Genomic DNA, 27,245 nt, shown 5'->3' with positions numbered 1-27,245 from the left:
TCAGTTAAAAAAAAATCTGTTAGAATTAATTGTGACTATATTTATGTTGAAAATACTGAGTTTTAATTTGAATAGATAACTTTCATCACCTATAAATAAGATTTAAGTTCCATAGCAGACATATAATTGAATTTAATACTTGTTATGTACAAGTGTCTTGTCCGTAGACACTTCCTCATCTGCTGTTAATACTGAAATGCAAAAGAGAAAGTTAGAGAGAGAGAAATACTTTTTCTTCATTTGATTTAGTTAATCTTTTAAGGTATGCAGCAACTGGAATAAACAATATTGGAGTAAAATAAGGTTTGCTTTTTATGACTGATAATCTGACACTTTTTAAAATCCACTCCTGTAAAGTAATTTTACAAAAATTGAGAACACTTAAATTACCATTTATTTATTAAAAATAAGATATTTCTAAGTTTAAACAACACATAGGACTTATTAAGACCCATGAAGCCAAGCAATATTGATAAAAAGACATGTCTACGGACAAGACATGTGTCTACGGACAAGACATTCTGACATATTTTTGAATTTTTTCCTCTATTAATAGATGGTAGAAAAAAATATTAGTAGTGTTTTCATATCTACAAAAGAACAGGAACTTAGCAATGTAACATTAATGTAATTATGCTTCCAGTTTACTAGGGAATGCATGCCTACGGACAAGACATTTTTTCACTTTATTTGTATATTCAACTTTGATGGCATATATCTCCAGCTAGGGTACTGCAATTTTGATAAATGTGGTATTTTTTTATAATGTATATACTAGAAGAGAAAACAAAACACATAATAGCATAAATTTGATTTATTTTTCTCTTTTATCACTTCACTGAGCAAGCTAAAATCAAAAGTACAAAATTGCATAACAAGCGCATAGTATTCAACTTTTTATCATAACTTTGTAACCACTGAAGATTTTTTGTTGCAACAACCAGTAAAAGAAAGATGAATAAATTGTCTATAACAGTGAACCTATAATGTAGTTCAAATTAAGTTCACTTATTAACTATCAAATGATAAAAACAGCGAAATTTTAAATGAAACAACATAACGTGAAATTTTGCCCATTTTCAGCGTGTATTTTAGTTTTTTTTTTCAAAACGGTAACACCTATACATAATATTTGATATTCATTGTGAAGCCCTACATTCTCTTCTTCAGTTCAAAGATGTATTACTTATGTAAAGTTTATCTTCTTGTCTTTACAAGCCTATAACATAGACCCAATATGAAATGCACATCTGATCTTGGCTAGGCCGTATAAGCTTTTGGTGCCTTATATAAAATGTGGTATGGTTGCCAATGAGACAACTGTTCACAAGGCACCAAATGCCCCAGAAATATAACTTTGCTATACGGCCTTCAACAGAGAGCAAATCCCTTACTCCATAATGCATTGTGTTCTACACTTTGGTGATGTTTCAAGCGTAAAAAGTAATTTTTTTTTTAGTTCTACCATGAAACCGTTGTTTAAAATATTTGTAAGAATGACCTATCCAAACATATTATTACCCATTGGTTGTCCTTTAAAGGGGCACTAGCTATATAATTCGTGGTCACCGATTTGACACAAATTCTCATTTTGATTTATAATAATGTAAAACATTTACTTTCATTGTTGACATTCTTTTTCTTTAAATAACCAGTTCACGTACAATGCATGCGTTGTCAATCTCTAGCCAAAAAAGGGGTTAAGTTGAAGTTCACATGAATACGGATTTAATGAGTCTGACTTATTCACTTGCAAGTGAATGAGTAGTTATTAATGTTTCTTCGATTAATTTGAAAAAATTGAATCATTTTGGCTGCTAAAAGCGAGTTATTATTTCAATATTTCACTTTCATTATTGATTGAACAAAAAAAATCTTACTTTAGTTCTTTTTATATATCTTGTGTTAATAAAAGGAGACCCAATATATCAGTATATCCAGCTAAAAGTATTTAGCATATTTTGCTTGCCTTTAATTGATTCTATTGTCTCTCATGATTATTCACAGAATAGCACTTGTAGTTTAATTTATACAATTACTGTTTTATAAAACGTATATATATATGCTATGATAATTGTATTATATGTTTTACAAGTGGTGAGACTCCAATGAATCTTGAATCTGATTCTGTCCCTGCCGAACGTCCCAAAGTTGATTTTTATGTGCCCATTTCATTAATTTCTTTTCCAGACAAATATGTTAATTTAAATTTTTAATGTCAAAATTCTAAGGTTCATATATTTGCTTTAAAAAAAAATCATTCATATACTATCTATTTATAAATTTTATCGATATATAAGGAACACATGCAGATTCCGATTCAATATCTTATTAGTTTATCATGCACGTGCCAAGACCATAAACCAATACACGTGTATAACAAGTTAATCCAATTACGGGTATAAACATGATGTTTAATGATCTATTCCATGCGTCTTCGTCTGTCATCTTCCTTGACATTCCCGGCTGTTTAATTATCACTTAATTTTAACCGAAAATCAACAAAGGTTATAAATATTTTCGTTTAATTAAAATGCTGCTTTTTGTTTGTTTATGTTGAAATAACAGTTACTTACAACAATTGGTACGGTAGCAAATCGGCAAGTCTGTAGAAAAACCCGTACCCATACGCGTGTCACAAGTTAATCCAATTACGGGTATAATCATGATGTATGCCATGCGTCTTCGTCTATCCCATTACGGGTATTAGAATCAGAATAGTTTATTATAGTATACAAATTAAACATTACAATTAAAATATTTATATTGTTTTATAGTGTTGACAATTGATTAATTAATTGAATTCTCACAAAATTAAGAATTAGTTCCCACCCTCTTTTGAATGAAAAGTGTAGATATTTTAATTAATTAGACTTGAACTGAAAAAAACCCATTAAAACTTGTATTTTTTCTCTAAACAACCAATATTCGAATAAATATAAAAGGTATCATTTGAGTTAATAAGTACAAATAATTAACAAAGTTAACGATTAATTAAACTCCAGAATTATGTGCATTTCCCCTCTAAATGAATATGAAATACTTGCAACTGGACAATAAGCAATTTCAGATTAATTTTGCAATTATTATAATAATTACATGGAATAAGAACCGTAGAATTATTGTATACGGTTATGTGCAAAGAAAATAAAGTTAATGTTGTTTTTTCACGTTAAAACTGCAATTTTTTATAAACGTTTCATTGCTTCACAGCCACAAAGAGGTCCCAGTCCAAGCTGATGGAGCTGTGGGACAGCTACAGAATCCAGCAACTAACAGTAAGCCAGCTGATGTCATCCGTTGCTCTTATCGTTGTGCCGTCCATTGACTAGTAGAACTTTCTGAAAAACTGCAAGACTTTTGAACAATTATCAATGAATTGTTATTGTTATATCTTGTTATTAATATATATGTGTCAATGACATGATATCAAATAAACTTGTAAACCTAAAACTTATTTTTTTTTATTGCAAAAGATTCAGATTATCCCGAAATATGATATAAGCTGACAAGAAAAGGGAAAAAACAAAGACAACCCAAAAAAACTATGTCTAAATAAACAAATATTGTACATATAAATCGAACCATAAAAGCCTTCAAAGATATTGCTGAAAAACGATCTTTTAATATGAAACCATAAAATATGATACATAAAAATTGACAAGAAATTGATGATTTTTTGCCGTGAACTATAGGTTGATTTACACAAAAACATTGATATACGGACATAAACAGTGAAAGAAAGTTGGAACAAATTGTTTAGACTGATTGAAAACGATCTATTATATGAAATATACATAAAAAAAAATGACAAGGAATTGACAATTTTTGCCATGAACAGTGGGTTGATTTACACAAATTCAGTGATTTACGAACACAAACATTATAATAAAGTTGGAACAAATTGTTAACTCTGATTAATAATGAACTAAATCAGTTGGAACAAATTATTAAGTCTGATTAATAATAAAATAAATCAGTTGGTACGAATTGACAATTGACTTGGTACGAATTGTCCAAATCTGGAACGAACTGGTTTGGAACGGATCGGACTTGGAACGAATTGACTAGCATTCCTAAATTTTCCGAATGATCCATAAAATTAGGGCATCTCAAAATGAAAAAGAAATAAACACGTTTCTCAATGAGCCAGCAATTAATTTAAAAATGATGCGATTAATGATTCTCAAATCATGATATGTTTTAATTTTCTTCAACTGAAATTTCTTGAAACCAATACAAATCTAAAAAATATGCAACGGTCGTAATAGAGTTATACATGTGTTCCATATTTTAGTAAGGGGGAATAACTACAAAAGTCACGTGACCCTTTCTTATTTCCAGCAGGCGAAAATACTCGCTGTTTTGCTGCTTTAATCACAAAAATGACATCTAGAACATCTTCACGTCTTTTAAGATCTCTGAAAGTATGATACACTTTTCATTTTGTAAACGAATTTCCTTGGGACAGTGTAAAAAAAGCTGTACATCTGGCAAAATTTAACAAAAAAGTTGTTGACCTTGGCGTTAGAAACATAACCGAACCATTTATAAAATAGTAGATAAAGTTCTAACATCACTTAAGAATCTGACAATATTTTCGAATTTTTGGAATCTATTTATTATATGCATGCAATGTATGACGTTCCTCGAACTAATCTAGCAATTGTTAATAGAAATTCTATGTGATCACTTTATAATTTTCAACTTTAATTTTAGTATATGATAATGTACAAATGTACAAATGTAGCTGCGGTACCGTAGTTCTTAGGTCCTTATGTTATTTTTTGACTATTTGCAGACCATAGAGCTACTGATTTTTCCTATTTCAAAACCTTTCGGAATACACTTTATTGCTATTTGTCCGCCATTAGGCATTACTGGAAATCACACAGGTTCCTGTTAAATTTTGACGTCATAAAGCAAAATATCTGACGCCACAATGGAAATGTGATTGTTGTGTGCGTCAGAAGTTCAAGCGGCCGGATCAGCCGGGATTAGAGATAAGGTGCATTTCCCAAAATAATATTGTTTATAATCCATGTGAAAGATCGGAGCAAGACTTGATGGTTCAGATAGTAATTTAATAATGGCTGACAAATATACAATTGGTATCGCTGTAGCGACGTTACGTAACAAGTAATTGTCCCGAAGGTTTGTGCGTGACGTTCCCAGAATAATCGCAGATATTACACCATGCAAAGCTTGTCTATAGATATAGTTCGTTTTGTTATACATTTTTCTAGGATATGACGTACCTATTTATGTTTGAATATTCATTTCCTTAACGCTATTATCTAATTATTTCCATTTGTATACATTCTCCGCCTATTTTGTTCGGCCATATTGAATCTAATCTTGAGGACACGAAAATCAAGAAAAGATAACTCAAATATCCCCGATTTCCTATGTTGGAAGGGAGGAACGCCTATGAAAAACAAGAACAGATAACTCTTTTAGAAAAGCAAGTGTTGGTTTGTTTACTTATTTCTATTAAAGCTAGAATCAAGTGTTTTTAAGACTTTACAACATTAATACATACGAATTATTTAAATAGCTTGAAAGAATTATTATTTCCGTTAGTATTTACTTTAATTAAATGTACTTTCATTCAAAATGTCATGAAAATAAAATAAAAAACAATGTAAACAAACCAACAAGTGTTTTCCTATAAGAGTTATCTTTTCTTGATTTTCATGACGTCACGACGAGATTCAATATGGCCGAACAAAATAGGCAGAGAATGTATACAAATGGAAATAATTAGATAATAGTGTTAAGGAAATGAATATTCAAACATAATATAAATAGGTACGTCATATCCTAGAAAAATATATAACGACATGAACTATATATATTGACAAGCTTTGCATGGATTATAAACAAATATTATTTTGGGAAATAAGTGCGACCTGAACCTGGGTCGCAATTCCGAACGTTTTGAAATAGGAAAAATCTATAGCTCTATTGTCCGCAAATAGTTAAAAAATAACATAAGGACCTAAGAGCTACGGTTCCGCAGCTAATGATAATGAGGGTAGGATTTAATTAGAAAGTGATCGACTAGACGACTTGAAATTTGACTAGGAACACCCTTTACTGTCGGGAGTAAATTGGTTTTTTTTGGCTACCTTTAATGTTGAATAGATGTATTTATAGTCGCTTTCAGCTGAAATTTGTAGCGGTTATCAGTAAAAATAATCTAAACTATCAATCGTGAGATATAGTATTTCACATTCTATTCATATATTGTCAAAAGAAAAACCACTACTGTCCTACCTTTTAAGGTTACCTAGAAAAATAAATTCAGGTGATTCGTCAAAATCAGTTGATTTTCTTATCTTCTCAAACAAGGGATATTTAGCAAATACAAATTTTATCATCATGCATCAAAAATTGCTGTCAATGTATTTGGCAAGATATTTCACTGTTATAAATCATGACAGTCTAATTACGATAAAATTGAGAATGGAAATGGGGAATGTGTCAAAGAGACAACAACCCGACCAAATAAAAAACAACAGCAGAGGGTCACCAACAGGTCTTCAATGTAGCGAGAAATTCCCGCACCCGGAGGCGTCCTTCAGCTGGCCCCTAAACAAATATATACTAGTCCAGTGATAATGAACGCCATACTAATTTCCAAATTGTACACAAGAAACTAAAATTAAAATAATAAAAGACTAACAAAGGCCAGAGGCTCCTGACTTGGGACAGGCGCAAAAATGCGGCGGGGTTAAACATGTTTGTGAGATCTCAACCCTCCCCTATACCTCTAACCAATGTAGTAAAGTAAACGCATAACAATACGCACATTAAAATTCAGTTCAAGAGAAATCCGAGTCTGATGTCAGAAGATGTAACCAAAGAAAATAAACAAAATGACAATAATACATAAATAACAACAGACTACTAGCAGTTAACTGACATGCCAGCTCCAGACTTCAATTAAACTGACTGAAAGATTATGATTTCATCATATGAACATCAGGCACAATCCGTCCCGTTAGGGGTTTAGTATCATACCATCATAACATATATGAGAAGAACATAACCCGTGTCATGCCAAGAACTGTTTTTAGAATAAATGTGTTTAGTTCCGATGCAAAGACCTTATCAGTGACTCAATATTAACGCCAAAATATGCAATCTTTAATGACTTGACAACAGTATCGTAATTATATCCCTTCTTAATAAGTCTATTCAAAGGTTTTGTAAGTTTCTGAGGTGAATACTGACACCTTTGTGCTTTATAAAGAATATTACCATAAAAAATTGGATGTGAAATACCTGAACGTATTAGAAGTCTGCATGTTGAGCTATATTTACGAATGATGTCTTTATACCGATGATAAAATTTAGTAAATGTTTTGACTAGTTTGTGATATCGAAAACCCTGGTGTAATAATTTTTCAGTAATACACAAATTTCTCTCGTTAAAATCTAAAACATTGTTACATACACGAGCGAATCGTACAAGTTGAGATATATAAACACCGTAAGATGGTGACAAGGGAACGTCACCATCTAAAAACGGATAATTAACGATAGGAAATGAAAAATCATCCCTTTTATCATAAATTTTAGTATTCAGCTTTCCATTAGTGATATAGATATCAAGATCGAGAAAAGGGCAGTGGTCATTGTTAGTATTTGCTTTATTTAAAGTAAGTTCAACAGGATAAATTTCATTAATATACATACTGAAGTCGTCATTATTGAGAGCCAAAATGTCATCCAAATATCTAAAAGTATTATTAAATTTGTTTATCAGATGTTGTTTCGATGGGTCTTTGCTTATTTTTGTCATAAATTGTAACTCATAACAATACAAAAACAGGTCCGCAATAAGTGGTGCACAGTTAGTCCCCATTGGAATTCCGATAATCTGACGATATACGGAATTTCCAAAGCGAACAAAAATGTTATCTAGTAAAAATTCAAGGGCATATATAGTATCAAAGCATGTCCAATTAACATAGTTTTTTTGTTTATTGCTACTAAAAAATGACCTAAAAGAGTTTGAACATATATATTCACATTCTGATTTTTTGAATGCCCATTTAATTAGGTGTGTGAATTTTTTCTTAATGAGAATGTGAGGCAATGTGGTATACAGGGTAGAAAAATCAAAACTTTGAACCGATTCAAAATCACCAATATAAGCATGCAATTTATCAAGTACTTCCAACGAGTTCTTGACACTCCAAAAGTAATTTATTCCACTATTTTCGAAGGCCTTATTTGAACAATTTATTATCAGGTTTTTAATTGTACCAAGTGTGCTGGTAAGAAGAATAGACAATTTAGTAGTTGAACAATGGCTTGAAGACGAAATAAATCTATATTTGTAAGGGGTTTTGTGTAGCTTCGGAAGCCAATACACAGTTGGGACTTTCATTGTATTTGGCTCTGCTTGTAAATCGGTGGCTAAAAGTTTATGTTTGTTACAGATTTCGTTTTCTGAAAATGGAGTCAGTTGGAATGTTGGTGAATTGGTGATTTCCTTTTTCAGAACCTCAATGTAAAATTTACGTCAAACAATAATAATATTATTAGCAGCTTTATCTGCCGGGACAAAAACAAATTCCTTGGCTAGTTCTTTTAGTTTATGTTTGATACGAGAAATAGGTTTATTGTGGTTATTGTTTATAGTAAAATGTTCTTTAAAATGTTGAATACATATATCAACTATCTTCATTACTGAATTAAAAAAAGAATCCAAAGATTTTTTGTCAGCTTTTTCCCGTTTTATCCATTTCATACAGTAAGTATGGAGTGAGTCGTGGATGATATTACGACACTCATTCCAATTAATAATTGACGGGGGACGATATTTAGGTCCTTTACTGAGGAATGATTTTAACTCTCGGTCTTGAACGATGTTAAGATCTCCTGTTATAACATGGGAAATGGGTGCATAAATATATTCGGAATTACTGCAATTACATGAAGTAGGTGTATTTTCACTGATATTAACATCTTTACACAATTGACTATAATTAAACACAAATTTCCGGGTAGATTTCTTGTAAATATAACAAATGAGAGGTAGCTCAGTATTGTCAAAATATCCAGGAATTTGTTCTTTAACAGAATGGTCGTTAAAAATACTGATTATTATTTAGAATAACAATATGCCATAATAATTTGAACAATTTCATACTTAGGACTGCTATATGAAATTGTGTTGCAATCCTCCAAAATTTTATTTAACTTATTAACCGGTAACGAACAGAGTTTTGTTAACAGATAATGTCTGCCGTTGTTTTTTGAAATAGAAATTAGGTCCGAAATATTGGTATGATTGGCCCGAAATTTTCTTTGATTGCGATTTGTTCTACGACCGTGAGAACGTTTTTTACGAACAGTTTTAGAAACTATATCCAAAATGTTAACGGAATTGGTTCTAGATATATTACCAATTCCCATGATATTATCATTTAGACCGAGAGGGTAAACTGTCTGTAATTTTTTAATCCAATTTAATTCAATTATTTTCCGTGATCGTACAAACTTTGAATGCGATTCACCAGGCTGCTTATTTACTACTTCTAAAGGTTGAACTGCTAAATATTTAAAAGGATGGTTGTGCTTCTTAAGGTGTTGGTAAATAATGCTTTTGAATTTATTGGGTCTTTTAAAACGATACAGATGTTCTTGAGTGCGTTTAGATAAATATCGTCCAGTTTCTCCTACGTACTGAATACCACACCCCGGTTTGTTTCATGTGAGTAAATAAATAATACTGTTTGTTTTTCAAGTTATATCAGTTTCAAAATTTAAAGAAAATGTGCGACCATTAAACGTGGACCTTACCGTATTGTTGGTGGAAAGACGGGGACATGTAAGTCATTTTTTGGCATGACACTTATCGATAGAAGGGTAACCACGATTTTTATTGTTAAAAATGTTAGCGATGGTAGTATTTTTAGATAACCGATTTTGAAGATTGAGACGTGTGGATACCCTTTGAACAAGTTTAGTATTTAGTAATTTTCCATTTCTAAGCTTCATAATTGTTTTGTTAGTGAATTATATAATAAAGGAGCAAAGATTGGCGTCCAGAATATGAACCAGCATACAATAATTGAAGTTATATAAATTGGATAAATTTGTTCGGCTAAAAATGTCAAACGCTATCAGTATTAAATAGTAGAATGGGGCTGAATATTGAAATACTACTTTTTGATAAATATTCCTGAAGTAATGAATTAGAGCAGTTCTCGCTCGGACACACACTCCATAATCTAGTATATTATAAGAGCATATTTAATGTTTACTGCATGTTATTCCCTTTGTCATCCTATGTCACCAATATCTTAAATTGACAACGATGTCCAAATAATATGAAATTAAATGTCTAGTATAAATCCCATATATTTTATGTCCAGGAGTATAATACAAATTCATGAAATTGATGTATTTATTTGGTAACAGTCAAAATCAGGAACTTTAAGAAGTTCTGAGACTGGGGTTATATTATGAGCTCTTGAAGGTAATACCAGAGTTCGCGAAAATGGTTGGTCCTGTTAGCCAAAATGAGACTCAGACCAGTATTTTGAAGGCTAGTGCCAGTCCTGATGACTGATGTTAAAACATCTGTTGCAGTGCATATTTTGGCATTTTTTTACTTTGGTAATTTATAGATGTACCATAACTATTTCCAGTAGTGTTTACATGCAGTCTTCACGATGAGTGGCAGCCCAGGCTGGTAAAATTGCTCTCGGGCCTGTAAAAATCATATCTACAAGCCAACAGAATCTAACTAAAAATTTTCAAAAATTGAGCTCTGGGCCTGTAGATTTTGCAGTTCATCGTGAAGACTGTGCATGGATCAATAGCTGTACCCGATGCCAATTTCTGGTACTGGTTTCCAAAATTCATTTTAAAACTTAAGCGGTAATCTTCATGTAGTTACTAAATTTGTTTATGGAGCCATCCCTGGCAAATAATCGGTGATTTAAGTTAAACCCTTCAAAGGAGTCAACAAATTATACTTTTAAAATCTGAGAAAGTGATTCAGATGATAAAATGGATAGAGAAGATGACTGTAAATAAAAACAATCAGAAGACCTTCATTGTTAATTTGCCTGTGGCTGTGAAGAATAAAACTAATATAATTAAAGTTATTTTTCGATAAGAAGATGTGGTATGAGTACTCTCCATATATATGTACATTAGATAATGATACTTTCTGGAAATCAGTTATATTTTACATTTAAAAAGCTTGGAAAGCCTCACTCTTTAGTTTAAATGTGAAAGTTAACAGCCTTGAGTGAAGAAATATCGTATCATCTTTGTTGTAATATAATCTAGATGATAAATTCTATATATATTGACAACACTTCAGAGGTATAATCCATATTGCGAAGTAAAAATAAAATGAATCATATCATGAATCATTTTAATACATTGCATTTGTCATACAGGTTTTACTACATCAGTTTTGCTGGTAAAAAAATTACAATGTAGATTTTTCTGTTTGTCTCATGTTTACAGAATATATATATGGTATATTATTTATAATTTTTTAGGCTAGACTATATGGAACAAGTGCAACAGCCACCTCAGATTCATCTGCACAGTTGACCAAACAGGCACCGAGGGTATTTATAATTGTCAATAGTTTGTATTTGTATGATGGTCATTATAAATGTAAAAAAACTAATAGATGATTAAATTGGAAAGTTAAGTTGAAATGAAAGTCAATAGCAGTATATCTGTTAGCTACAGATTTTAAAACAATTTTAAATAATTTTTAACTGTATTTATATTTTTCTTTTTACTTTTTATGAACATCTTTTTTAAAATTTATTCACATAGTTTTTTTTGACTTCTTATTAAAAGCAATGTTTAGTTTTACTTTTTAACTCAAATGATTTTGGTGATGGTTGTGTTTATTTACTTTTCAAAAAATTATTTTATTGTCTTTCCTAAGAAGTAATTACATATCTATCATTGGTAAGTGACATTGAAAAGGAGCTATGTTTTATTTATTTATTTATTTTATTTTGTCTTTTTGTTTGTTGCAAAAAAACTCCAGAGATTTGAATTTTGTTTTTTTATTCCAATATTTTAAATATAGGAATTATTACATAGCTTTAACATTTATACCTTAAGAAATCAGCTTAGCTGCAACACATAATTTTTAACCTTTACACTGAATCATTTGAACTATATTTTTATTAAGTTTTCTTAATTTTTATTCAGGTCACCAAACTAGACAATGGACTGACAGTAGCATCATTGGAAAATAACTCCCCAATCTCCCAAATAGCACTTGTAGTAAATGCTGGCTCAAGGTTTGAGTCATACAGTGATGCTGGGGTTACTCACTTTTTGAGAAATGCCACTACTCTTGTAAGTAGTATTGTTTTAGAATAAAATTGAGAATGGAAATGGGGAATGTGTCAAAGCGACAACAACCTGACCATAGAGCTGACAACAGCCGAAGGCCACCAATGGGTCTTCAATGTAGCGAGAAGTATTTTTTCATGGAGGTTCGATTTATAGCATTTGGCTAATTGAATGTTAACTTTGAATGAAGCAAATGTGTGGTAAATGTTATAAAGGCAGAAACCCAGAATACTCCACAAAAACAAAAGACAAAATAGATGCATATAAAATACCTGATAAAACTAGACTATTTTTGTCTTCTAGATGTCTCTTACTCCAACAATAAAAACTGGCCATCAAGAAATAGACTAAATGTGGTGCTAAAAAGTGGCGTAAAACACCAAAAATCAAATCTGTAATTGAGAACATCTTATTGTGTTGTGTTTTGATATTTCCATTACATACTTGACTTCAGAGTCAAGAGACTCCAACTATTTATGAAAACTTATTATGCTGATATTCAAGTCATTGAAAATATTGAAACTGGTACAAAATTCTATGTTACTGACTTGATATCTAAATCTTCCAAGGCTTATCACTACCTTTTTGTTACAAAAAAATATAGTGCATTGATCATAGCATTCTATACATACTATCCTTTTCCAGAAATTTCTCCATGTAAAAAATGCTCAGATACTCAAAGTCACAAAACGATGTTACACCTGTCAATAAAATAATTTAACTTTTACAAGGTGCAGAATTTTATATCGGTTCTAGAAATATAAATGATGTTATTGATAAAAGTCATCTTAAAAAATTGGAGTTATCTCCCATTGTCCAGAATTTTTAATTGAATCAACTACAACCAAAGCGTTGTTGACAATGCAATATTTAATTTTACTTCCCACTGATAAATTAACACAATCTTTACCCTTCATTGCTTACAAGCACTTTGATTTTTTATATCTTCCTTAACATGAAGACTTCAGACTGTGTATTCTTATGAACTAGTTACATTCAAATTGGTTTGTTTATTTTCAGAGCACATTGAATTGGTTAGATACATCCTTAGTCAGAGCAGTAGAGGAAAGTGGGGGAAACTTGGGGTAAGACTAAATGTCTGTTAAAAAGTTTCCGCTAAAGAAGTATTGACACATCAGTAATAGTATTTGATTCAGTGACTTCAAAATAAATACACCGCTTAATCGGCATCATGAAAAAGACATATAAAATTAAAAGCTCTCTTACAAAACAAATAGTGTTATGGTTTTGTCTGTCCATCCTTGAAATTAACATCAGACTTAATTTTTCAAGATGCAAAACTAGTATTTTGTATGCATTGATGGTTATGCTTTATTAAACTCGTTCATTTCAGACACAAAAATAAAAATCGAGGTATTTAGTCAATGTATTATGGTGTATTTTTCAATGATTGAGATGTGTTAAAAATAATATTTTAGATATGCTGTTTCATTCTATAGTAAATTGCAGTAGCATGAACATTTGGTTTAATTACCAAATTCTGGCATACAGGATAGTGTATACATTTGTTTATTTTTTATAGTTTGATTCTTTGATTCTGTTGTTGATATTTAATATTTGTATCTTTTCTTATCTATTAATCAAAGTGTATTAAGATGCAGTTTCAAATTGTATAAAGATGGTTAGATTAATACATGATTTATAATGAAGAGTTGTTTATAAGTCTAACTTGTACTTTGCTAAATGGTACTCAGTTTTTTAGTTTAATAATCATATATGATAAATGTATGACAGAATATTATAAAATTCAAGCTGATTGAATTTGATAAGTTCTCGTTTATTTTTATTTCAAGCATTTACTTTTTGTGCAGGCATATTGAATCTCACCTCTAGCCAATACCACTGTATTTGAACATATTACAGTATTAATATGAAAACACCCATTTAATAACACTATATATTATTTTATATATCAGGTGTACTGGTACAAGAGAGTATATGATATACAGTGCAGAAGCCTTAAGAAATCAGTTGTAAGTACATTATTGGGTTTTTTTCAATTGGGCATGCATTCATTCTGACCTTTAAATTATTTTTTTCAGATTTTTGTATTTATCCATTAAGCATATTCCTGTGTATCCATGTTGTACAGTCAGATTTACTATTAAACTGAAAATTGCATATTAAACAGTGATTTGACCTTTACTGATACCAATTAATACTCCAATAGGTGTACTTTTTAGCATTATCAGGAACAGTCTTCTTTCCTTTTCAAAAAAGGAAAAATTATGAAGTAAAGGAATTTTTGAATAAAATGAAGAGAAAATTTGAATATCATATCTAATTAATTATCAGCATGTGATACTAATGTTAGTTTATATCTGATCTAAAATATGTTGGATCTTATGCTACTAATAATATGTAACAAATGTAAAAGTGAATAAATCATTTTGAAATGTTTGTGTATTTAAATAGATTTGAGAGTAAAACAGCAGAGATTTTAAGAGATGTAGCATTAAATCCATTATATGATGCATGGCAGGTAGAAAACGGAACTGTTCAGCAACAAATGGTTATTGATATTGCTAATATGATTGGAAATCCTGAAATAAGTGAGTAATTTCAATTTTTTTAAACTTTTCTATTGTTCTGAAAATCTGGTAGTTTGTTGTCTAGGCAAAGTCATAAAAACTATTTTTATGCCCCACCTACGATAGTAGAGGGGCATTATGTTTTCTGGTCTGTGCCTCCGTTCGTCTGTGCGTCCGTCCATCCGTTCGCTTCAGGTTAAAGTTTTTGGTCAAGGTAGTTTTTGAAGAAGTTGAAGTCCAATCAACTTGAAACTTAGTACACATGTTCCCCATGATATGATCTTTCTAATTTTAATGCCAAATTATAGTTTTGACCCCAATTTCATGGTCCACTGAACATAGAAAATGATAGTGCGAAGTCCAGGTTAAAGTTTTTGGTCAAGGTAGTTTTTGATGAAGTTAAAGGTACATCAACTTGAAACTTAGTACACATGTTCCCTATGATATGATCTTTCTAATTATAATTCCAAATTATAATTTTGACCCCAATTTCATGGTCCACTGAACATAGAAAATGGTAGTGCGAGTGGGGCATCCGTGTACTATGGACACATTCTTGTTCTGGTTGTGTTTCATTAACCAAGAGTTTAAATTATCATCTTTACATTATACTTGGTAATTCAGAGCTCTTATTAAAACATAAGTTTTACAATTTAGTGCAGTTCTTATTCATATCTCCTCATTTGTAATGATTGTCATATTTTTAAGTGAACATATGCTATTTCTGTAGGCCTTTAGCCAAATAGTAATATCTTATTTGAACATAAACTCAGATAAGCTAATTTGGTTGATTTTAACAAGAGATTTAAATTTAAACATATATATATATATATATACTCTGATTTAGTACATTAATACAAGCTTTCAATTCTCCCATCTATGAATACAACCGACCCTAGTATGGAAATAAAGAACAACTTGAACAGGTGACCTGGCTTCTACTCTAACATGTATAACACTTTCAATTTTTATCACAGTTCTTTAGGTTGTTTTTTATGTATGTTTATTTATTTTTCAGGATTAATGGAAATGATTCATGAAGCTGCTTACAGGGATACTTTAGGAAGATCACTTTATTCCCCATTTTATCATGTTAACAAATTTCAACCTGATCAAGTAAGTTATAATGTTAATATAAAAAAGTAGATGTGGTATGATTGCCAATTTGACAACTCTTCATAAGAGACCAAATGACACAGATAAAATACAGTAAAAGAAATAGAACAATTGTATAATTGAATATGTAGACAGCCCGCTCATAAGTTTATTTTTAAGTTTATTATAAATCTGTAGTAAAAACTTTACTTTAAGGACTCTTAACATAAAATTCAAACATTATCAGTATAGCAGGCTGGACATTTTTACATGTGCATTCTTTTTATCTATTTTTTTTAAATAACTGGTAAGCAAGTACACTAATGTTCTTGTATTATTATTTTAGTTGAAAGGTTACCACAGTAAAATGTTTACAAATGACAGAATGGCATTAGTTGGACTAGGTGTGGACCATGACCAGCTGGTAGAAGAAGGAAAGGCCTATGTTCAAGGTCCCAATAGAGGAGGTGCTACTGTCACGACACAAAAAGCAGTCTATCATGGCGGTAAGATATTCTTCAACAAAATGTATTCTGCTCCCAGTTACCTTGGGTGTAATTGTGATGAGAAAAAAACAACATTTTAAGGTGTAGCCTCATTAAAATATTGAATTAAGTATTTATATATTTCTCAAAAGTAGCACAGGCATTTGAAATGTTTAGCAACTGCTTGCATTTGATGGCATCATCTTGATTTGTGTTTAAATCATCTTATTTTTTGTGAAAACAAAAGGACACAGGACTTTCATACCAAGAAAAAAATATGGAAACAGTTTCATGTTAGTTAAAGGTATAAAATAAATCAACTTGGAGAGATTATCAAAAGTTTGGTATATGTTTTTACTCCTGTGTATTGTTGGTATATTTTTTTTTATGGAAAACAACTTTTTGGAGTTGCAACATACAACACAAAAAGATATATTGTTGTGTCCAACCCTCCCATTCATTTCTTCCTGCAATAGCCCTTGTACAAATTAATTGTTAATATGCTCATATCATTCATAATAAAGGACATATGTGAACTTTTCATGTTTACTTTACTATCTGCCATGGACAAACGTCTTAGACCTTCAACTATCTTTTATAATTTATATTCTTTCGTATAGGACTACTCAACAATTTAGCAGGTTATTAAATACTCAGCTTTTACTCATCTATAAATTTGATGATAATGCAGTCAATTTGAAAGGGATGCATTTAATAATTGACATTATATATATATAGCAAAGGTTTACTGATTGTCTATTCTATTACAGATAATCTTAGATTACCATCTGATGAACCAATGACACATGTAGCAGTTGTGACAGAAGGCCCAAGGTAATAAATATACATAAGAACTTTAGTATTGAACTCATAGAAATTTTTGACATTTGTTAGAGCTTATATCTAATCACATGGTGACCAAAGAACATATAAAAACATTGGAAAACAATTAATCTTGCTATGACTTGTGTAAATCATACATACATTTGAACCTTTAGCTCCAATATTCATTTTGTAGTAATATGATCTAATTTGATTTTAATCTTTGCTGTTAGTGTAAAACTTAATCATTTAGTAGAAAATATGGAGCTGTAGTATTAATGTCAATAAGACAATTACCCACCAGAGTCAAAATAAAGGGATTTCACTCTTGGGTCTTCAACAATGAACAGAATCCATACCACAAATATATTTAGACATTATTTTTCGTTTCTATCTACCACAGGTAATAAGATCAGTACTTGAATTTATTCTCTTTGCTTTTCCAAGAATAACTACACAATTCAGAAAACAATTACTGTCCGTATCCAATCACCTTTGTGGTATTTTGTCCATTTAAATTGTACAATAGGTATTGTGAGAACTCATCAACAAGTGGTCATTTAACTACCCAGTAAAAAATCTTCATTATTCCTAAAAGGTAAAATTTAAATGACTCATATATAGCAAGCTTGCTTTCCTCATGTATCATGACCAATGTCCAGAATAGACTTCTATTTAGATATGGGACATTTTAAGCCATTTCTTTTTGTGTCTCTAAATAGTCAAGATGGAAATTTCAATCAGGGAATTTAGTTTATAAAAAAAAGTAGATATATGTTTGCTTCATGGTGTTTTTAATGTGGGATGTATTTTAAGTTTCTAATTCCTGATATGGAATTAAAGTGTTTGTGAAATTGATTTTTTTGGATAGCCCATCTAATTGTGAATAATTCTACAAGATGAATTATGTGTGGCTTGGTGTTCTCTAATGCCATTATATGTTATATTACAATTCCTGAAATGGAATAGTAGTGATGCTAAGTTTCATTTAATATTCAGGACCTACTTCAATTGGAATTACTGTTAAAAATTTATTTTCAATTTATCAAAAAAAATGTACAAATGGCTTATATTAGTGAATAGAAATTTCAGTGCTTTATTCTTCATTATGAAAGTGGGATTTACCAGCAATGATTTATTTGTGATTGTAAGCAAAATAAATAAATTTGCAATAAATATTTTTTTTAGAAAGAACAAATAGTGTATTAAATGTAAAATGTCCCATACCTAAATAGAATAGTCCATTCAGGACATTGGACATGAGGAAAGCAAGCTAGCTATCATTCATTTAAATTAGCTCTGTCAAAAACAAACCAGGTAAATCTACAGGTAGTTAAATGACCACCTGTTGATAATAGCTCACAATACCTATTGTACAATTTAAATGGACAATTTGTATTGACAATTTTTTAAACTGGTCAGGCAATAGGTAATTCACTACCGCAAAGGTTATTGGATAAGCACAGTAAAATAAAATGCTAGGCATGTTGGTATGTTTGAAGATAAGCATGAGCAACATGAGGATTTCATGATTTATATTTCATAAAAATATTTTTTTTTAAATGAAAATGGAATAAATCAATTCACATTCAACCCACCACATGGAACACATTTTATTCTATGAATATAACTTACACATGCACATACTCAAAATATAAACATTCAGTATTTTAAAGTCTGTTTTGTTTCCAGTTTGACCAGCAAAGATTTGTATGCAGTAGGTGTCCTACAGATGATCATGGGAACAGGCTCTCACATGAAATACAGTGAGAATACTACAGTCAACAGACTTGGTAAAGGTGTAGGAGAAGCTATTAAGGGTAATCCTTTTGCTGTAAGTAACATTAGTAATTCTTATTCTTCTCACAATTTAGAGGGGTTTGTGGGGAAGGGGTTTGTGGTTTAGTAGTTGGCTAGAAAGTATTCACTTAATTTCTGAAAGTGTTCAGCAGTTTTCAAAACAAAGAATTTATTTTAGATAGCATGGACTAGTAACTTTGTTAGATAATTTATGCTTGCTAATTTTTTTTTAAAGTAGCCACAGTGAATACACAATGATTTGTAAGATACTAAGTTAATGTCAGCTGTTTGTCATGTTGGTATCCGAATTCCTCCCATAAAATTGACTTAATGAATGAATGAATTAATACTTTATTTGCAAGAAGCATCTTCATGCTATGGCAAACGAAAATATATTTTAATTCACACTACATAAATAGTTTTGTTCAACCACATCAAACAAACACTTCTACATATTTGAAAACATATATATTTATTGATGTCACCCTGCCTCATTGATTCTATCTCAAATTGTACTTCTTAGAAAATTGTGATTTTTCCATGAACCACATTTAACTTGAAGTTAAGGATATCAATTGTCATCTTTAATAAAATGTCTGTTTCCTCATTTAAATCATTAATTCAAAAGATTACTTGTATTTTTCAGGCTTCCTGTATAAATGCTAACTACACAGATTCTGGTATATTTGGATTTTATTTGTGTGCTCAGGCCAAAGATATGGATCAGGTACTTGCTTTGATTTGCTAGATTTAAAATTAATGGCTGTCTATTTTATATATTGTAGCATTGTGTGTGAACTTATTGAAATCTCCCTACTTCCACAAGTAGTTTCAAAAAAAAGAACTAACTTTTCCTTTTGATTCTGCCGTTTTGTAGGCTCTGATCTCAGATTAAGTGTAAAGAATGTTTAGCTTATTTTGAATTCTGCATCTTTGTATGGTTAAAGGTTTTCCTGTGAACCTTGTAATAATAAAAACTCACATTCATTATTTCAGAAGTAAGTTTCATTCATGTTGTTTTGGCAATCATATTAAGTAGATTTCAACACATTTTGCAAGAGGTCATGGATTCACAATCATAAATAGATATAGGAGGATGTGGTATGAGTGCCAATGAGAAAAATATCCATCCAAACCATTCAAACAGGAAAACCAATCTAATATTTATATAAAAAACAAGAAACAAACACTTTTAAACCACATAAACAAACAACAACTACTGAACATTAGATTCCTGACTGGACAGGTGCAAACAATTGCTGCAGGATAAATGTTTTAATGGTACCAAACCTTCTCCCTTATCTGAAACAATAGTATATCATCACAACACAGAAAGACACACTATAAATACATTTATTAATTTCTGAATTTAGAGTGACTGAATATGTATTTAGTTTTTGAGGCTGGATATAAGCATTGATCAATCAGTCGATATTGTTTTCTCTGATATATTTAAACTGTTTTATTATCTTTACAGGGAATAAAAGCTGCAATGAATGCATTTGCTAATGTCTCTAAGAATGGTGTAACAGATGAAGATGTTGTCCGAGGGAAGTAAGTATTATGTCAGCAAGTTATGTGGACAGTGTTTATTTTCTATTTATGAATTTGTCAACTCAATAGGATTAGTTTTAATGTGTGTCTCTAACACAATATTCCTTCTCTACAGTTTTTGAACTTCAAGGTACATGTATTTACTTTGTATGGTTGCTCATAACCACCAATAAATGTATTTCTACTTATAATGAAATCTGTCTCTTCGAAGTAAGGTCAAGAAACAGTTCAATGAAACTAGAGTTGATCACATGGGTAGTTTTGGTAGATCTGATTGGTATATCAGACTGTTAATATCCAATGCTATAATGCATGACAGGAACTACTCAAATGTCCAGCTGATTAGTCATGAACTGAAATCCTACACTAGTGACTTTGCTTAAATTTAACAACACAAACTATTTAAATGATTTTTTTTTCTTCATAATTATTTATTTGTCTTGTTTTGTCTGCTCTCTTCTAGCTTAAATAAGAAACTATTTGATATCGTATAAAACCCTTAGTTTTTATGCCCCACCTACGATAGTAGAGGGGCATTATGTTTTCTGGTCTGTGCGTCCGTTCGTTCGTCCGTCCGTCCGTTCGTTCGTTCGTCCGTCTGTCCCGCTTCAGGTTAAAGTTTTTGGTCTAGTTAGTTTTTGATGAAGTTGAAGTCCAATCGACTTCAAACTTGGTACACTTGTTCCCTATGATATGATCTTTCTAATTTTAATGCCAAATTAGAGATTTTACCCCAATTTCACGGTCCACTGAACATAGAAAATGATAGTGCGAGTGGGGCATTCGTGTACTGAGGACACATTCTTGTTCTAATCAAATTCATACTTGCATATCATATCTGTTTTGAAGAGAAAAAAATTATCTGAGGTCATCTTTATAGCCTTGTAGCTAGAGCATTATTGCTTGAAACATTATATTCCTTTGTACAGAATATTAAATGTAAGTGAATGTAAGTATGTTTACAATTAAAGATTAAACAGCAGTGAATACTAGTATTTTCTGACCCGTTGAACTTTTTCAGGAATCAGTTAATGGCAGCCATTGGTATGAACACAGAAGACAGCAGTAATGTATTGTTAGACCTTGGAGAACAAGCTATTAGCAGTAGTAAAATTACAACTTCAGCTGAAGTACTTAAAATGATTGATGCTGTACAAACATCAGATGTAACTAGTGTAAGTGGAAAATAAGTCACTATTAGAACAGTTAACTCTTATTGTCTCTTACTCGGTTGACTCGAAATTTTAAAATGAGTCGAATGGTTCTGAACTTTGTTCTAAATAAAGATATGTATTTCAATTCCTGATGAGTAAAAATTTCGGTTGACTTTACTTTAATGAATACTCACATAAAGTTCTTTTAATATATATCAATTTATAGTTACCATTTATTACATTGAAAGAGAAACTTCTCAAACCAAACTCTATTATACAAGACATTATTTTGTGTTCGATTTGAGAAGATATATTTTCAATGTGTTTCTTGTAAAGTACATTTTAGAAAGTTAATTTCATAGTTTTATTATTTTGTTAAAAGAAATTTAAACTAATAATTTTACACACTATATTAACAGGTTGCAAAGAAAGTGATAAATGGAAAACCATCAATGGCAGCTATAGGAGATCTTCAAGTAGTACCATATTTAGATGAACTGAAGAAATAAAAATGTTACCATAGACTTTGTGAAGATCTGACATTAGCAAAATTTTTGACAGTGTTTAAAAATAGAAGAATGTGAACTGAAACTATGAAAGGAACTTGTTGTTCCTAACTATTTATGTGTTAAGAGATATAATATTTTATATGAAAATTGGTCATTTAGTAGATGGATAAGCTATTTAATTTATAAATGACCGGTGAAATAAGATGATTGATGTTTCAGTTTGTAATATATTGAAAAAATTCAGTTAACTGCTGGTTGTCTCCCTTGTATGGAATACAGTAAGAGAGACAGGTATTGTTCTGGCTCTGTTTTACTGTTCTAGTCAATACCCAATAGGGGTTTCTTTGATAAGATGTCATTCAGAATAAGTGCTTTCTTTATGCTACTAATATTTGGTAAAGTTTTACTAGAAAGCCAAATAAAATGATAAGTGTGTTTCCTATATTTGAAAAAAATAGGGTAGGTAGATAGGGATTATTTTTTTTATTTTGTATTAATTTTTTACATTGAGTCTTTGGAAGTGTAATTCTAATTTTAACAGTGCTTATTGAAAAATGACCAAAAAACTTTAAGGTTGGCTATTTGTAAGTTTAAAATATATGGTTTGTAGGAAAATAGGAAACACACATATTTATTTACTTGGCCTTAGTATTAATGTGTCTGGGGTCCAAGCCATTTTTGGAAAATGACGCAGTCATTGTTCCATAACTGGCGACCTGAATTTCATTACATTTCTCTGCCTACCGCGCTTGGTTTCGTATTTACTATTTTCTATACAAACTGGAATCTGCTTGTGTTATCATTAATTATACATGAGAGGTCATTGTGTAGTAATCAGCCAGGAACCAGTTTACAAACTAACTGGTTTCTGCTTGTATTCCACTACAGTCGGACAAAGTGTTGTAGTTTGACGGGAACCAGTTTAGAATTTGTAAACTACAAAACGTAATCGGTTATTGTTCATTCCGTTTGGTGTTTCATACCGACTTTTATGGTTTGAATAAGCTTAAGACCCTTCAAACATTAATGTGATAGGTATATTAAAGACTGTTTTACAAAAGGATGGAACTGTTTTGCTTTCAAAGTCGTACTCTCACCGGTTAATTTCTTTTTTTACACGTGCTTTTGAAACTTCCTGTTTAAACATCGCAAGTTTTAAAATTGTTTTTTGAGTGAATTTAACTTATTTTAACAATCATGAAGCGTTCCAGAATCATTTTCAAGCAGTTTCTTCTTCTCTTTGATGATGGAAAATAGGTTTTTCTCAAGAAAATACCGCAAACGATCGCAGAGGAATTGAAACGTACAAGTCAAGTCGGCACCTGGTAAAATTGGCATCTAGTCAAATCGGCACCCATTTGACGTCAATTCGGCATCCAATAATATTTGTTATAATATTTTCTATTCAATTAATTAATAACTGTTACCAAGTACATAGTGAATATGTTGTTGTGTATTTAGGTAAACAACGAAACCAAAGTGAAATTATGTTATATAAAGGTAAACAACGAAGCCCTTACCCAAGCTGTTGTTTTAACAATTAGACAATTATTAAAAAAAAAATGGAAAACTATGAGTCCCTTTCAATAAATCAAACTTTCATGCCAAATAATAAGCAAATTTAAGGTGGTTTTTTTTCAGTAAAGTTTAAAAAGCATTAAACAAACAATCCTGTAAAATGCTCAACTGGTTTAAATAATGCATAAAAATATCCAATATCTCATGTATTAGTCCAAATAATTATGACGTCTGGCCAGGCTATTTTATTTTTTTCTGTGACGTCTTTCTACGAAGTTCGTAGGAAGGCTTTCTTAGGAAGGCGTCCCAGAAAACAATTAACATAGCCTTGCGGTCATAGAAAGGTGTCCCAGAATAAAATTGAAAAAGCCTTGCCAGACGTAATAATTATTTTGACTAATATATATATCATTAAAAATAAACCAAAAATGTCATTTAGTTGAGAAAAATAAATATATACAAAATGTACAATGAACACCCAAAAATGTGAAAGTTAGTATTTAACTCTTTTTGCTTAAATACTGAAAATTCTGGCAACCCCTTACTTATTTTTACCCTTTTTGCTTAAAATACTGTTAAAATGTATATTTAACATGGGTAACGATTTGACTATATCAGGTGTCGATTTAACCAGGTGCTGATTTGTCCAGGTGCCAATTTAACCAGGTGCTGGTTTGACTAGAATTCTTTGACAAATGTTTGAAATTACCTGAGTTTCATTAGACCTTTGATAACAGTAACAAAAAGATTATTTACTTAATATTTTGTGGTATCAGGTCTGTTCGCGCCCAATACACTTTCGCACCTTGCAGGTTCGCACCTCGCGCGTTCGCACCCAAGGTCCGTTGCGCTCTACTCATTCGCGCTCAATTTTAATTCAAATTCAAGTTGAATAATTGGAAAATCATGATTGTTGTTTTAAATTGCTTTGGTGTAAATACTGAATGTATTTATAGCTTGGTATGAGTAAAACATTGAAGATTTTAAAGGAAAAACACAAAAGATAATTGTTTTTAACAGCTTGGTCCCTTTGATCTGAAACAACGAAACAATAAAATATAGGAACCAAAATATAGCAATCCACTATTATAACCAAAACATGATAAAATCTATTCAACACACAGAAAAAAACATAGTCAGAATCTCACTTCATTTTGAAAGAAGTCAATGAAACAAAGTTATAGCAATACACTAACCAAAACATGATTAAGAGTTATTCAACACAAAATAAAACGTTGACAAAATACCACTTTAATTAGAAAGGATTATTATTATTTTTAACAATACGCTATCCAAAACATGATTAAGATTTATTCAACACAAATAAAAATGCTGTCTCACTTTATTTTGAGACAATGACAACAATTATACTTATAAGAAAACACTTGCTTACAGAGTTATTAAACACAAAACCAATTAAGATTGGGTGCGAACATTTAGGGTGTGAAAGTGAAAGCGGGCGAACATGAGTGGGCGCGAACGGACCCGGAATTCAGACTATGTACCACTGAGAAATATACAAGCCTTTCTACGGTATTTATTTGTACAATTCAGGTAGTCTTGACCTATTCATTTGTCTTAAAAAAACACCCAGTTGTCACCTTCACTTCACACACACACATATATACGAATATCAATTATATGCTTACGAGACATGTTGCATTGTTAAACTAATTACGGTATGTGAAAATCAAGACTTGCATAAAAACTATCCCAATATTAGAGACAGTGGCGTCATTTTTCTTCAGAGCTTTCAGCTCTTTGATTATCACAACCACATAACCTGTTTAGCCAATGAATACTGATTTACCAGGATTCATGCTTCAGAAAGCTGACAATGAGTCCAGTTTTACCATGATCAGCATACCTCTTAAGGAATGTATCTGCCTCATGCAAAGCTCTGATTCCTTTCACAGATTTGGCTATACTTTTTGGACCTTTGGATTATAGCTCTTCATCTTTTATATAAGCTTTGGATTTCAAATATTTTGGCCATGAGCATCACTGAAGAGACATGTGTTGTCGAAATGCGCATCTGGTGCAAGAAAATTGGTACCGTTAATTTTATTAATGGTTCAGTCATCAAGGTTACAGTTTGGTGCTCATGTCTGTATCTGGGATACTATGTTTGGTCTATTTCACCAGTACTGGGAGCAATAGGGTTACTATACTTGGTATATGTAATGATTGTACATATTGATTTGGTAGGCTTCATTTGACCTAGACCTTTATTTCATTGTCATTGGTCAATGTCGAGTTGTCATTGTTTTGTCAGTTGATCTGATACTGTAAGCAATAAGTTAAAACTATTTTTGGTGTATAAAATTGATATAATGTGTACATGTCTGACAGATTTCATTTAACCTAAACCTTTATTTCATGGTTCATTTAAAATATTGTTTCTGTGTTTTTTTTCTATTTCTCAGATGCTAATAACAACAGGTCTATATATTTTAGGATAAATCCTACTTTGTAAAGGATCACTCTGATTCAAACAAAAAATTCTCTGAAACTGTTATTATCAAGATGCTTGATTTCTTCATTGACAACATATTTGTTACGTTCGGAGGACGTGTTTTTCAAGAGACTGTCGGCATTCCAATGGGAACAAACTGTGCCCCTCTACTTGCCAACTTGTTTCTTTATTATTATGAGGCTGACTTCATGCAGGAACTTCTTAGGAAGAAAGATAAGAAGTTAGCAATATCCTTTAACTCTACTTTCCGCTATATAGATGATGTTCTTTCACTAAATAATTCAAAATTTGGTGACTATGTGGAACGCATCTATCCCATCGAGCTAGATATAAAGGATACTACAGATACAGTTAAGTCGACATCTAGAAATTGACAATGAGGGTCGGTTGAAAACAAAACTTTACGACAAAAGAGATGATTTCAGCTTTCCAATTGTGAACTTTCCATTTCTAAGTAGCAACATTCCAGCAGCACCTGCATACGGGGTATATATTTCCCAATTGATTCGATATTCCCGTGCTTGCATTTCCTATCATGATTTTCTTGATAGAGGGTTGCTGCTCATAAGGAAGCTATTAAACCAAATGTTCCAAATGGTGAAGTTGAAATCATCTCTTCGTAAATTTTACGGACGCCATCACGAGTTGGTTGACCGTTATGGAATAACCGTTTCACAAATGATATCGGATATTTTCCTTACGTCGTAACTACAATCCCCTTCCCTTTCATGAATGTGACCTACCGGATTTGTTATCACATAAGCAACATGATGGGTGCCACATGTGGAGCAGGATCTGCTTACCCTTCCGGAGCACCTGAGATCACCCCTAGTTTTTTGGTGGGGTTCGTGTTGTTTATTCTTTAGTTTTCTATGCTGTGTAATGTGTGCTGTTGTTTGTTTGTTTTTCATTTTTAGCCA

At 31.2% G+C, this 27,245-nt stretch overlaps 1 protein-coding gene across 1 annotated transcript; it reads left to right on the top strand.

Annotated features, from left to right (window-relative positions):
- The first annotated feature begins 4,292 nt into the window (after window positions 1-4,292).
- On the top strand, window positions 4,293-22,549 carry LOC143045589 (cytochrome b-c1 complex subunit 2, mitochondrial-like). Its single transcript, XM_076218191.1, has 14 exons — window positions 4,293-4,427; window positions 11,538-11,609; window positions 12,214-12,363; window positions 13,381-13,445; window positions 14,298-14,354; window positions 14,797-14,933; window positions 15,931-16,028; window positions 16,354-16,513; window positions 17,263-17,326; window positions 19,007-19,148; window positions 19,761-19,841; window positions 20,592-20,668; window positions 21,690-21,843; window positions 22,242-22,549. Exons 1-14 carry the CDS (start codon window positions 4,386-4,388, stop codon window positions 22,329-22,331), a joined length of 1,389 nt encoding a protein of 462 aa, XP_076074306.1. The 5' UTR covers window positions 4,293-4,385; the 3' UTR covers window positions 22,332-22,549.
- Window positions 22,550-27,245: the final 4,696 nt, after the last annotated feature.

The sequence above is a fragment of the Mytilus galloprovincialis genome, chromosome 9 (genome assembly GCF_965363235.1).
Source record: "Mytilus galloprovincialis chromosome 9, xbMytGall1.hap1.1, whole genome shotgun sequence".
NCBI classification, from domain to species: domain Eukaryota; kingdom Metazoa; phylum Mollusca; class Bivalvia; order Mytilida; family Mytilidae; genus Mytilus; species Mytilus galloprovincialis.
This window is presented reverse-complemented; position numbering and strand designations above follow the sequence as displayed.